Source organism: Ochotona curzoniae, unplaced genomic scaffold, assembly GCF_017591425.1.
Source record: "Ochotona curzoniae isolate NIBS_2020 unplaced genomic scaffold, NIBS_Ocur_1.0 scaffold_461, whole genome shotgun sequence".
Classification (NCBI taxonomy): Eukaryota; Metazoa; Chordata; class Mammalia; order Lagomorpha; family Ochotonidae; genus Ochotona; species Ochotona curzoniae.
The window spans coordinates 10709746-10723846 of record NW_024467120.1 but is presented as its reverse complement, the minus strand read 5'-3'; the positions used below and the strand labels follow the sequence as shown (position 1 = coordinate 10723846).

Sequence of the window (14101 nt, the reverse complement as noted above, 5' to 3'; positions counted from 1 at the left end):
GTTAAGATGGATGTGGAAGGTGGGTGTCAGTAAACCTTCCACCTAGTATAACAGAGAAATTCTTCCGTTAAGGCAAACGAGATGAACACATGTGCATCTCTCCTGATTGCTGCCTCCTGGGGCCCCAAGCATCTGACACAGGGAGATCTTCACTCACTCTGGGGTCACCCAACACCAGTGCCTTTCTTGAAATGACTGAATTATTGAAACCGCACTTCTCACTGTCCCATGAGTCTTTGTTCAGGGGTCACATTTCCTGGATGAAGTCATCAGCCCCAGGAGGGTCTGCTGCTTGATTCACAGGGCTGAGCCTGCTGGCTAACTCTCAGCAGGATCGCAGTGTGTCCGCTCAGTGTCACCTCTTGTCTGGACCGCACGATGCATTCACCTGACATTCCCTTCCCAGGATGATATTTTCTGGGTGCATAAGCTATCAAAAGAGAAAAATGATACAGCAGTGGCCCTGATGACAGCTAAAATTTCAGAGTAATGAAAAATTGCAAATATTTTCAAGGTTTTCCACCATAAAAAAAAAATACAGTGTGAAATGTATGTAATCATTAAGCTCAAGGAGAGGTTAATGAAGATGAAGATGTAAGTCTATCCATTCTCATCCAAGTTTGTGGACCTGTGACTTGAGAATCCCTGTTTAGATGTGGGTGTAGACCATGAGAGCTCATCTCCAAAGGCCTCAGAAATCCAAAGGGTGATGTCAGTTATACAGGCTGCTCGCAGGATGCAGGCAGATCACTGGTCTGCAGCAAGGAAGAGCTCCAGGAAGCGTTCATAGGTTGCCTCAGAAATGGCCACCCTTGGTCAAGTGCTAAGGACATGCAACTGTGACTTTGCTTCGCCATTCAGAGTTGTGAAGTACAGTCTAAGCCTTTCATACCAAGGGATGCCTTAGAGGAAAGTGAGGTCCAAAGACACTTGTGGCCGAGAGTGTCCTCATCTGCTCACCTAACTGCCCTTCCAGTTCTTCAAAGTTGCTATTAGCCACTTGACCTGCACAGCAACATGCGTGAAGTAATTTGTCCCCTCACCGACCTGCCTCGTACCCTGACAGAGTAAATTGGCTTGCGATGCTGAGACAGTTTTCCAAGATTTGCAGCTGAATGAAGTTCAGATCTCAGCAAATGTTCCCCAGCATTGGTGAGCAACGTGAGATATTGAGAATAGATGAGGGAGGAAGGGGCTGTGGTTCTCTTTGTAGTCTGCGAGAATGACCAGTCCAGGCAGAACAAAGTGATAGACAGAGCCAGAGGCTGAAGCCTTATAAAACGAAGCCCTCTGCACACAAAAGCAGGATGGACTGGGTACCTGGCAATGCCTGCTGTCCTTGCCTCAGAGTGGCCACCCCAAGCCTCCAACTGTGATGGAATAGCCTGCTGGTGCCACGTAGGGCTGTGGGACAGACTGCTGTTCAGGGTGGCAGAGCTGGCATCAGAGTCTACCCCAGCGAGTACAGGAGTGTCTGATTCGGGCATCCCTGACCCCACACTGTCCTTTTGATTTTTTGACTCTGCTAGCTCTGATGATGTCCTTCAACGCTGAGGATGCGATACCTGCTGGGTAGTGTAGCCTTCTGCCTGTGCTGTCGCCCAGCCTTGGGTGGTGGGAGAGCACCCTTGTCACATGCCAGAATCTCAAGCATGTGCTGCGCAGCATGACCAGAGTCCTGCCTCCCTGACCTGTGTAGAACTGGGCTTCTTTGGCCCTTGCTTTTTATTAGAGAGAATGTCAGGCCTACAGACAAGTCGAAAGAATAGAAAATTAAAAACTCATGCACTTAGATTTACCCATGAAATGGCTTCCCTTCCATCTTCTATGTTGAATTTTTTCTTCCCAGTCATTTGACAGCAATGAAAGATATTTCTTCATTTCACCCAATGAAAATTTTAGTGTGATGTCTTTTTATTTTCTTTTTAACAATTGACCAGTAAAAACTGTTCATGCTTTTTGTATGCAAATGATGTGAAATGTGAGCACATTGTAGCAGAGGTAAATCTAACTTACATATAGCATAGAGCTCTCTAAATGGTAACCATGCAGACTGTGTATCTCCTGTAAAAACACATGCCATTATCCAAAGCAAGGAAACTAGCGATCAACTTACGGAATTTTCTGGTACTGTTCCAGGTCTCCCCGGTTTGGCCCAGGGTCATCTTCTCTACCTGTTGTAGCTTATGGTCTTTCAAATCAGAACATACTCAAGCCTGAGGGCCCCGTTAGTGGTCACACCTGTCTTTAGTCTCCTTACTGAGAATTTCTTTCCCCTTGTGTAGAGTCCAGGCCAGGTCAGAATGTCGTCAGAATGTCCCACATTCTGGATGTGTCTGACTAATTTCGGCATTTTTGCTCATCCATGCCTTCAATTTCCCGTATGACAGAAAGCCTGCTTAGACTCAGGTTAAACGTCAAAAGTGTTTTCACGGAGAGTGTTCTGGTTGTGGAAGGTGAACTGCTGTTCTGAAAGGAGTTCTGATGCTCTTCTGCTGTCCTCTTTGCAGAATATGTGCACCATAGAAGCGGAGCTGGAAAACCTGCTGGGAGAATTCTCCATCAAAATGAAAGGTACTTTGCCCTCCTTGCAGAATGTGAGAGGCTGTCCCTGCAGGGGCTCTTGACATGCCAGAGCACGGTGTTTTCATTCTCTTTGCAAAGACCTGAGACCTGGTGCTGCCCACTCCCAGCCCTCCACGCTCACATTATTGATGCCTGTAATCCTAACTCTTTGCGACCCACTTAACAAGCTTATTGTGAGAGGGTCTCAAGCACAAACAGATGCAGAGAGAAATTATATTGAACTTCCAGAAGAAACCCATCACCTAGACTCACTGATTTGCAAGATTTTTGCCATGTTTATCTCACTTGTTTTCTTTGTTTTTCCTTTGATGGATGAAACACAACCCAGATAGACCAATGTTCTGGAGATCTGAGTGCGGGTTAGCATGTGGTCACCGCTCACACAATTAATAAGCCTTTGTTACTCACTGCTCCCCTCATTGTTTCCTCAGTTGTCTCAAAACTGGACAATGATGTATTGAAGTTAGGGCCTCGACGGGGTCAGGGCGCTGTAATTGTTAGGTGTATCTTCAACTTTAAAACAAACCCTTCCCCCTTCCCCTACTCTAGATTTGGAGAAAGTATCATTATGTTCCATGCTCCGCCTGTCTGCATTGGCATCTTGGCGGTCTCATTTCAACCGCACCTTCAGCCGCTATTGTTTCTGTAACCATCTTAACCAATGTGCGTCACAGAGTTTCTGGGGGAAAAATGGAATATAAAAATAAGCATATTTTAGTCCAAATGTTTTTAAAATCCATACATAGTTTTTTTCATAATACACATTTTCCATGAACTTTTTGGAGATCCTTCTACCCAGTCTTTTGATTTGTTTCTTTTTGTTTGTTTGTTTGGGTTTTTTTGCTGTTAAATCCCCCAGTGTGCCTTTTTCCCTTTCTTATAGTGCTTTTTTGGTGCTTATTCTAGAAAGTTCCCATCCAAGCAGCAGTCTGATCTATGTCCCCCCAGAGAAGAAGTAGGGAGCGAGGAAATGGAGCCATGTCCAGGTGTGTCCAGTGAGCGCTTAGGAGCCAGGTGGACGAGCAGGGAGCAGCCACATCTCTCCCCCTGCCACCCCGAGTTCCAGTCCCTCAGGCCACAGCCAAAAGGGACAGGGCATACACACATTCCTTAAAGTCATCTTTTAAAGGGCTCCACAGGATTTCAATGAATCATCTCACTTCCTCCCTCACATGAGAACACACCCAGGGCCCTGCCCCTCAGCGCCCCACATGGATGCAGCCTGCCTCCTCCAGGGGACCCAGAGGTTATACCTCAGGATTTACTACTGAGTCACGCCTGCCTCTGTGCCCTTCCAGCTCCAGACCCCGCCTTGCCGAGCCTCCCCAGAGTCAGTGGTTCCAAAACTGGCCAGCCCCTCTTCCAACAAACAGCCCACAGCCCTTGTGCGGGCCCTGGGCTGTTTCTGTGTGTTTGTTGTCTCCAAGATTTATGTATGAAGTGGAGCAGCACTCATATCGGATGCTGGCGTCACAAGTGATGTGACTTATCCTGCTGCACCACGCTGCTGGGCCCTTGGCTATTTTTTTAAACTTTTAGGATGATTCGGTGAGCAGCCAAGACTGGAACATAAAACAGCCCTGAGTCAGGGTTGGGCAGAAACTCTACAGCGCCACCTGGTGGTAGAGCTGAGACACGTTCCCATCCCGCAGCCTGCAACGTCCTGTGGTTTCCCTGCTTCCCTGTTATCCAGTGTGTCCATTTGAGATGGAGCAGTCACCGATTTCCCATTTTAGAGATGGGAAATGGGGGAGGGGCCACTAGGATTAGGTGACTCGACCCAGAAATCACACCGGAAGTTGCTTTGAAACAGGAACTCTGGACCCCAAATACATTCCCAGCCCCAACTGTGTACTATGCAGTAAGCCCTGTGAACCCCTGTTCAGAGGCCGCCCCATTCAGCCCAGCAGAGGCTCTCTGGGAGTGGAGTCACAGTAAAGGGACAGTCCACTGTCCAGTCTTGGGGCTCAGCAAGGGGAGACACCGGGGCCCTGAACACCCAGCTCTGGACAGTGCTGGAGGAATGCAGGCCCATGGCTCTCTGAACCTCCTGCTCCTCCAACTGTCCTTCCTTCACTTCTCCCAGTCTCTGCATCTTTGGTATTTTCCTCATTCTCAGACGTGGCAAACCCTGACTTCTCCCACCACCCCCAGCAACATCACACTTCCCTTTCTGTCCCACCCCCAAGACACAGGCAACTATGTGAGGATGGGCAGTGGGGATGATGAAGGCAGCAAAGCCAGTACTTACCGCCTGGTCCACCAGGCTTCACCCTCCTGGGTGGTCCCTGGCCTTGGTCCCTGCTGGAGAAAATGGCTGCTGGGCAGGCCCATAAGCTGCTCAAGCAATGCACTAGGTGCCCCTTGGGAATGTGGACCAACCATGGGAGCAGCTTGCTGCAGAGCCACTCACTGCCAAGGATGGAGATGCCCCAGGGTAACCTTTATGCAGCATGAGCTGGATTGTTCACGTGTTGTGACAGCAGCCCCTTGGGCAGAGCGTTCACCCAGGGGACCTGTGCTCAGAAATGACAGGCCAATCAGGCAGAAAGCTGAGCTGGACGAGAACTGTGGAGAGTTCTCGTTGGAGCCAGCTGAGGAAGAGCAAGGAATCAGGCTAAGGAAGTGCCCCGGAGCCCTGGCTGTCACGGGGCGTGGGGGTGAGAGACAGTTCCTTAGGGAAAACTGATCCTCTGCCCCAGCTGTGATTCAAGTTCCAGGCACATCAAGAGTGCTGTGCTAACCCCACGGCTTCCAGGCCTCCTGAGCAGGAAAAGCGAGCGGTGAGTTAGGACACGCTGCTGTGTGTACCTAGATCCTTAGGGCCCGTGAGCTCTTATCCCTACAGCAGGCAGTGTTGTCCTTAGAAAACTATTAGAGAACTGGAAAAAAAAATGAGGGAAAATATTCTTTAAAAAAAATTTTTTTTGAGATCTATTTATTTGAAAACGAAGTGATGAAGAGAGCTAGATGATCCATCCCCTGGTTCACTCCCCACAAAGCAGCAATGGCCAAGGTTGGGCCAGATGGAAGCCAGGAGCCTGGAACTCTAGCCACGAAGCCCACATGGGTGGTAGGGCCACTAGGGCCATCTTCAAGCACTGTTTCCCTAAGCATATTAGCAGGCAGCTGGATCAGAAATGGAGCAGCTGGGACTTAAACCAGCGCTATGTTTATGGGATGCAGGTATCACAAGCAGCGACACAGCTTAATCCACTGTTGTACAACACAGTCCCCAAGAGAACCTTCTTCTGATAGAATGGTGTCTGGAAGATGAAGTTGGGGGACTGCAAGCTGTGGCATCTGGGCCCTCCACGTGAGGTTGTGGGAGAGCCTCGCTAGCGTTAATACAGGACCGCGAATACAGCAGCACACCCAAAGGCACCAGCAGGTGCACCATGAGATAAAATCCCCCAGTTCCCACCTACTCCCCAAGCGTATCCCACAGAGGTGATCGCCAGGAAGGTTCTAGAGGGGGGCGGTCAGAAGAAAACCTTGCCAGACACGCCAACACTAACCATGAAACTGCTGAAACATACCCAGCCTTCTCCAGCGGTGAAAGATGCTAACAGAACCCAGCCCAGAACCTGAAGCAGACCTGTGGGGCCTCTCAGGCCATCACAGCCACTGCCCACCACACCACTGACGGTGCCGGTCCTGCACCCGGGACCAAGGGCCTGTGTAAGCCACAGTGCCGCAGCGACACTGCCTTGCTCTGTGACAGCCATACTAGGAGCAGTTCCAAGATATGTTGCTTTAATAATACGAATACAGGTGCTCACAGCCATCTCTACCAAGTAGCTTTCTCCCACTTGGTTAAGCACTTTGGACATGAAATTTCTGGTAATTTTGAAAAGAAAACAAACCTTTTAAAGCTTTTCCCCTTTACTCACCTTTACCTAGCAGTAATACTAGGTCAGTTTCATTTTAATCAGACTCTCATTGTCATCGGGCGAATAAACAGGCAATGATTAATCCCAAGCTAATTTGTTGAGGTTTTTCAGAAAAATGCTTTTGATGTTATTAGAATTAGCTTGTCTAACTTTGGCTTTATATAAAAGCCAGCCAATTATGCCTTCTTTCAGAAGCTTTAAAAAAAAAAAGTAAATGCTCCAAAAGTTATTAGTGAAAATAGGCTTCTAAATCTGCACTTATTTCAGTTAAGTGGCTTGTTAGGTTCCAATTAACAGTGAAAGCTATTGCAATGTGCACCGCCCAGGAAGGCCTCCGAGTCGGACCGGTGAGCTGCTGCCATCTCCTGGCAGGGATGGTTACTGCAGGTGCATTTTAAAGCCTCCATTGCCCTGGGTTATCCCGTTATTACCACGGCTGCTGACCGAAGGAGGAATTCACCATGGCCCATATCCCCCTTGTCTTGGGAACCTGTGAAATCCCTGGGTAAACAGGTCTTCTTGAAATTTTAAAGTAGTATCCTCTGCTTTCAAAAATTAACCAATAGGGCCTGGCGCGGTATTCTAGTGGCTAAAATCCTCCCCTTGCACACACTGGGATCCCATATGGCTACTAGTTCTAATCCCGGCCGCTGAGCCTCCCATCCAACTCTCTGCATAAGTCTTTTTAAAAATTAACAAATAATACTCCCCCAATTAAAACCACAGATCATCAACTCCACTAATGCTAACCATTAAGTCCAGCCCACACATACGCTGCCAGCCAGCACAGGTACTGCTTTTTATCTTTCTTTTTTCTTTACTACTAAATAACTATGTAATATTTTTAAGAATTGTATTAACTTTCTCTGTAATTCCATCCTACTTGCCTAGTTATTTTACCAGTTCATCATGTTTTTGTAGACTTTTTCCTGAGAGTGTAGTTGTGTAAGTGTATAGAGTCAAGATCATATTTTACATAAGGTCTTGTGCCCTGCCTCTGTTAGCACTTCATATTACAGCATTAAATAGTGCCTCTTATTAAAATGTCACTCTAAACGCTTATGCTAGAATTTTAATTTTTTTCATAAAATTTTATTAGTCTCATCAGAAGAGTGAAAACTGACAAAAGTTCTTTGACATTGGTGTTAAACTTGCTGCTTGATTAAACGTTTGCCTCTTTGGGTCGCTGTGCACGTGTCCTGGCTTTGCTCTGTGCTTGGTATCCGAGCAACTGACAGATGCTGAGGCAAGTGATGGTCGTGAACCTGGGCTTCTGGTCACCTTCTCTCGGCTAGTGGCCTCCCTTCACTATGTCCTGGTGACTTGCATGCCTTTATTCCTGCCGGGCAGATGGCCGACATTCTTGGGAGCCTGCAGAGTGCACATATGCACGGGCCGGAAGCACCTGTGCCTTTGTTGCATTGACCAGTTCTGTGGTCCAAATGTTTCTGGCCTCTGTCAGACCATCATTCACATGAGACAGGAAGACTTTGGATTTCAGCTGTGTCAGTAGTGTGTTCTCACACAGCATGCACTTGTCATCAGGTTAGACACTGCTTGGGACACCTGCGTCCCCTAGCAGGGGGTGACTCACCCCTGGGTGAGAGTCCTGGCTCCATTTCTCTTCCCAGCATGCCCTGGGAGACAGCAGGTGGTGGCTCAAGTACTTGTGCACTGCCACCCACGTGAGAGATACAGATTAAGCTCTGGCATTCCAGGTTTGGCCTAGCCCAGCCCTGGTTCTGATAGTCATTTGAAGATGTGCACTTGTGTATGCCTTTTCAACTAATTAAAAAGTAAATACAGAAAAATACCCTGAAAAAGAAATTGCTAATCTTAGATCAGGAAGAAAAACAAGGGAGCCGTTTCCCCCCATGGGAGGGTGCTGGGGAGATAACGGAGTGTTGGCCCTAATATCCTGACCTTGGGACTTGCCCCCGAAACATACTGCTCTCTCACCTCCCCCCCACTTAAGCAGCGGTCCCTGCTGCAGGAGGGACCTGCCCCTTGCCTGTGTGCTTGGCCAGAAGGTCCTCTAGCCATGGCACATGCCATTCCTAGAAAAACTACTCCCCTACAGACGCATTGTGAGTTTTCATTTGAGTTTTCCTGTGTCCCAGAACTCACGCCCCACTGTTTGCTTGCAGGCCTGGCCGGCTTTGCTCGTCTCTGTCCCGGAGATCAGTATGAGGTAAGTGGCAATGTGGGTGTGTGAGCCAAGCACCCAAAGGGCAGGGCCACACTAGGTCATTGGGCCTTTTACAGTGTCTGCTGCTTTTTTCTTTTCTGTGTTAAGCCAATGAGGAGCTTTGGAGATTGGTGCAAGACCTTCCCTGCTTTTTGATATTATAGTCACATTCACACTCACTATTACCATTAGAAGTAGTAGTGCTAGCATTATTAAGAAGCTGTTATTGTTTAGGGCAAACCTTTAAAATGCAGACATTCTGTCCCCTCATCCCTAACTCCTTCTAGGAAAAGGCAGACATTCAGCTGTATGGGCATCGCATCATTAATCACACTGGGACTTCCGCTCCTGGAATCTGTTCTACAGTCTGTTTTCAGCTGAGTGCCCCAGTATTATTATTGATAGGCTTTTGAAGAAATGATCCATGCATAATTTTATTCATATATATATGAACATATACACATATGACATATACATATATTTTAAACGTTTTTTTCTGGTTCAAGATCCAGTCTCAAGTCATGACTGAGAAGTAATGATATTTGTATTTTTCTTTATAAAAACACACTGCAAAAAGTAAAAAGTGTCTTTTCTCCTTTCCAAAGGGAACTTGCATGGTAGTTTCATTGATCTATCTCCTCCAGAACCTTCTCTGATCCAACCTTCCGGGGCTGGGGGAGTATCTTCCCTGACAGCCCAGGACACCTGCCTGTCATCTCCCTAGACCTCAGGTTTTCATTCTTGCCAGCTGACTGCTTAGCAGCTTTTGACTGATGGCTTCTTATCTCAGCAAGGAGCAGGGGCAGGTGGAGAACTAGTCCTAGTGGCTACCCTATTGATGTAGAACTAGCAAGAGAAGCGGCTGTCTGTCACGAGCCCCCAGTGCCTTGACCTTCTGCTAAGGAAAGTCACCCCCCCTCCTCCCAGCAAAGCAGAATCAGTTGCCTTTGAAGGCTCTCTTCCCTTTCATCCCAGCTTCTAAGAGCCAGAATGAGGGTGGGGTAGCTGTCACCTTTTTTTTTTCTCCTTGCCCTTCTGATGTTGAGGTTTGTCTTGGGGAGGCCAGTGAGACATGAGTCATGTGATGTCTTCTCAGATTTTCATGAAGTACGGCCGGCAGAGATGGAAGCTGAAAGGCAAGATAGAAGTCAATGGCAAGCAGAGCTGGGATGGAGAAGAAATGGTTTTCGTGCCCCTGATAGTAGGGTTCATTTCCATTAAGGTACAGTACTGTCGTTGCCTTGATTGGTCATTCCTGGTGCCACGGTTGCTGGTCCACTAGCAGGAACCTTTTCCCATGATGGCTGACACTGCTCTTCCATCCAGACACTTCTCTCTGTGCTGCGCAGTCATTACCAGGCAGCTGTTTTCATGTGTGTGCCCTGTGCCCTTCAATCTCTCTACCAGGTCACGGAGCTCAAAGGGCTCGCCACACACATCCTGGTGGGCAGTGTGACCTGTGAGACTAAGGAGCTGTTTGCAGCCCGGCCTCAGGTGGTGGCTGTGGACATCAATGACCTCGGCACGATCAAGCTGAACCTGGAGATCACCTGGTAGTAAGTGACAGCTTTGACGTCCTCTTGTCTCAACAAGTGGCACTGACCAGTGCCGTTCCTCAGAGTGGCCACATGGACCACCAGCCTCACCAAGGCACTTAGAACCTTAGAACAATTGATGTTGTGTTGGTCTGTTGTCCCATATGTAGAAAGAGAAAAAAAAAGCCTGAGATCAGATCATATACAATGGATGGAGGCCAATGGAAGTGGAAGCCGGAAGTCTAAATGGCATCATTCAGGCTGTGGGCAAGCCTTATGGAGGACAGAGGAATGATCTGCTTGGGGCAGAGATGGACCTTTACAACAACTAGGGAAAGAGCTGCTCTCCAAGGGCCCCATCCCAATAACCAGAGGACCTCTCAGCAGGTCACCTCGCAACAGCGCCACCCAGGGGACTCTCTAACAATACCGCTGCAACAGGGGCCCAGATCCAACACAGGAAATTTGTTGAATAGGTTCAAACCAGGTCCGTGGGATGTATTGATCGGAACGTTTAGGATCTCCTTTACAAATTAGTCTGTAGGGAAGCAGCAGAAGCTGCCTGGGAATCAGACCCTGCCAGTGCTCTTTGCCCAGAATCTGTAGCCCAGAATGGCCTAAGGCCATTCTTGTTGCATGAACTGGATGTCATGTGAATCAGCAGCTCCACTGTGAACAGACTGCTCTCCTCTTCCCAGACACGCGAGAACCTGTGTCACCCGGAGTGAACGGGATGCTGTTTTTGAGAGCTTTTCTCTGGAAGGGAACAGTAATCTGCTTTCCTTTCACATTGTTAGAGTGTCTGCCCTTAAAAAAAAAAAGCTCATATTTTTGCACCTGTTTTCAATATCTTGTTACACTGGGGCAAGCAGTCATGTGTTGATGTCCCCCGTGTTTATGAGGAAGCAGACACATCCAGATGATGGTGATAAATGGTGCTGGAGGGTGTGCTGCCGTGGCTGGCTCTTGGTGTAGTCTCCCATCCCACTCTCCTTCCCTCCTGGCTCGAGTGTATTTGCTGAACCTGCAGGCTGCTGGTGATAGGGGATGTGAACAGCTGTGCACATGTGCAACCTGTTGTCTTGCAGTCCCTTTGACGTGGAGGACACAACGTCATCGTCGGGTGCTGCCAACAAGACAGCGGCCCTGCACAGGAGGATGTCCATGTACAGCCAGGGCACCCCAGAAACGCCCACTTTCAAGGAGCACTCATTCTTTGTAAGTTCTGCATGACTTAACATGAGCCAGCACTTGCACCCAGGATTTGAAATGCCAACAGATAGTGTCAGAGACGGTCCCTAACCCCCTGGTTGTATGATGCTTAAAGCCTGCCATAATCAGTAATGCCCATGAGAATCCCATCCTGAGATGCCCTTAGCCCTGCACGGCAGGTGGCAGCCCTCCTCTGTCTGTCTTCTCCCCTCACCCCACTCTTCCTGTGGCTTGGAAGATCACCTGTGGTCTCTTCTGGACAGTCCCTGAGACAAGTCTTATGAGGAAGGGGAGATTGGTATTGGCTTCCTTGTTTGTGTCAGAAACACTGGCTAAAAAGCTAACCAGCACACGGTAACCTGATTCTGCCGCTAACTCCCTGTCTCGCTTTGGTTTCTGAAGAGGTGGCTGCTCCCTTCACCAGACAAGCCCCGCCGGCTGTCTGTCCTGAGTGCCTTGCAGGACACTTTCCTTGCCAAGCTGCACCGCAGCCGCTCCTTCAGTGACCTACCCTCCCTCAGGCTCAGACCCAAGGCCGTGCTAGAGTTTTATGTGAGTGGGGCCTGCCCCCCGGGTGTGATGTGCTTGACTTTGGGGCTGGTGCATGTGTGCTTAGCATGTCTCCTGTCTCACCTTCCTCTGTCTGGCTCGCTCACTCACTGGCTGGGCAGTGGTCGAAGCTGTCCGTGCTGGGTGGGGAACTGGGTCCTGCATGCACCTTGGTGGTTCTCCTCTTCTCGTGAGCCCTCGGTTTGTGCAGTGATATTTCCTCCACTGTGACAGGTATCTGTGGTGACAAGATTTTCAATTTGTAAAAAATGACAGTGCACTTCCAGGCAAAGATGATTTTATTTTGGAAGATGAAGTAGGTCATCCCTGATATTGGCTCTTCCAAAACTGGTATTTGAGAATCTCCAAAGGATTAGACCAATTTCACTAGGACTCTTTTCTTTGTGAAGAAGTTCTTAGTCTGAGTTTACTGTTGCTATATATACCCTGCTCTTCATGGACTGATGAATGCAATTGTTGAATGTCCAGTGGGGAAGGATAGAAAGTACAGGGGACTTCAAAAAGGTGGTGAAAAAGGAAATTATGAAAACCTGTGCATAGATTTCAAAAATTTCTTACACCAAAATAAAACTGTCCCCTTTTTTCCAACTTATTTTCATTTTCTTTGAAAGGAAGAGAGACAGGTCTTCCATCGACTAATTCATTCCTCCAAATGTCCGTAACTGCCAGGCTTGGCCAGGCTGAAACCAGGAGCTAATACAATCTTGGGCTCCCACAAGGGTGGCACGGGTCCAAGTATTTGATTCATGACTTGCTCTGCCTTGTAGGATGTGTGTTAGCAGGTTGCTGGAATGAAAAGTGGAGCTGGTACATGGATCCACCCACATCCCACTTCAGCTCGGGATGGGAATATCAGAAGTATTGTCCAAGCTATAGTTATCAAACACCTACCCTTAACTATATCTTTTAATTCAGCTCTTTCACGAACTTAAGTACTCTCATCATTATATTTTATCTCTTGAATGAAATATATATATATATATATATATATATTTATGAAAAAGACCTGGCTAAATTCTAATGGATTTCAAAGAAAAATAAAAAGATTATGTGAGGGAAATATACATGAAAATATTCCCCCCAAACAGTATGACTAACAGAGCTATGTATGCCGAAGTAGCAGTATGTATGTATATTCATGTTCATATATGCAGGTTGGAGGGTTCTGGTAGTAGAGAGTAGGTGGAGTTAATAGTATCATTTAAACAAGAGCATGGCTAGGTAAAGTCGAGTGGCTTCCCATGCCTGTGGATAATGCAAACATCCTCATGGTGGCCATGCTGCTGGCCACAGACCACCCTCTATGTCCCTCTCTTTCCTCTTTTATAAACTTGCCCCATCCTCCAATGCACCACATCCTTTGAAGATCCCATATCTTTGCACACTCTGCTCCATCTAAGAGGTACTGCCTCCTGCTGTCCTCTGCCTTACCATTCTCTGAGATGAAGCCCCAGGACCATTTTTCTCAGATAGCAGCAGCAGCGCTCCCTTGATGGGACCCTCACCTCAGGGTCAGTGACAACACACAGCTCTGTGCTGTGGTGTACCTGCTGACCCACATCTCCCTTGGACGGCTCTAAGTCCCCTTGGACACAGCCTCTCCATTTACTCTTAAGTCAGCATTTCCCCTTTAGTGGGTGTAAATTGGGTTTGGGAATGTGGGATTCTAGATGTGGCTGAGGAGGGCTTTGGAAGTTAACTGGGAATCTTGATTACGCAGTGCTCCGGCCATTGATGCTCTGAGACATGCACACAGAAGGGCAGACAAGACGGAGTAGGTGAGGGGTAAGGGGAGACCTAACCAGCAAGTCCAACTCCAGGGGCAAAGAAAGGAGGAAGGACACTGAAAGAAATGGGCTGGAAGGGAAGCGGGGGTGCATGCCCGGGCTTCGGGGGGATGGCATGGATGGTGATCACTGACACAGTGAGGAGGTCACTTGGTATTAGAAGGAAGGACCTTCACAGAACATCACACACTAGGTGCAGACCACAGCATGAGAGACTCCCTAGTCACCCCAAGAGCCCCAAGGTTGCCCCCGAAGGACAGGTGTTCAGCTAACTAGTCTTCTATTTCCAGAGAAGCTCTATTGCTGGCCTGGTTACCAATTGACACATTT

General features: G+C 48.1%; 1 protein-coding gene across 3 annotated transcripts in view; it reads left to right on the top strand.

Annotated features, from left to right (window-relative positions):
* RIPOR2 (RHO family interacting cell polarization regulator 2) overlaps positions 1-14101 on the top strand; it is a 110252-nt gene that overhangs the window by 70421 nt on the left and 25730 nt on the right. For 2 of the 3 annotated variants that reach the window (XM_040967732.1, XM_040967731.1), the window contains exons 8-12: positions 2511-2574; positions 8627-8670; positions 9764-9889; positions 10075-10223; positions 11291-11420. In XM_040967732.1, the coding sequence (XP_040823666.1) occupies positions 2511-2574; positions 8627-8670; positions 9764-9889; positions 10075-10223; positions 11291-11420 (513 nt within the window). Of the gene's footprint in view, positions 1-2510; positions 2575-8626; positions 8671-9763; positions 9890-10074; positions 10224-11290; positions 11421-11816; positions 11967-14101 lie in introns of all 3 variants that reach the window. The other variant, XM_040967730.1, reaches the window with a different exon arrangement.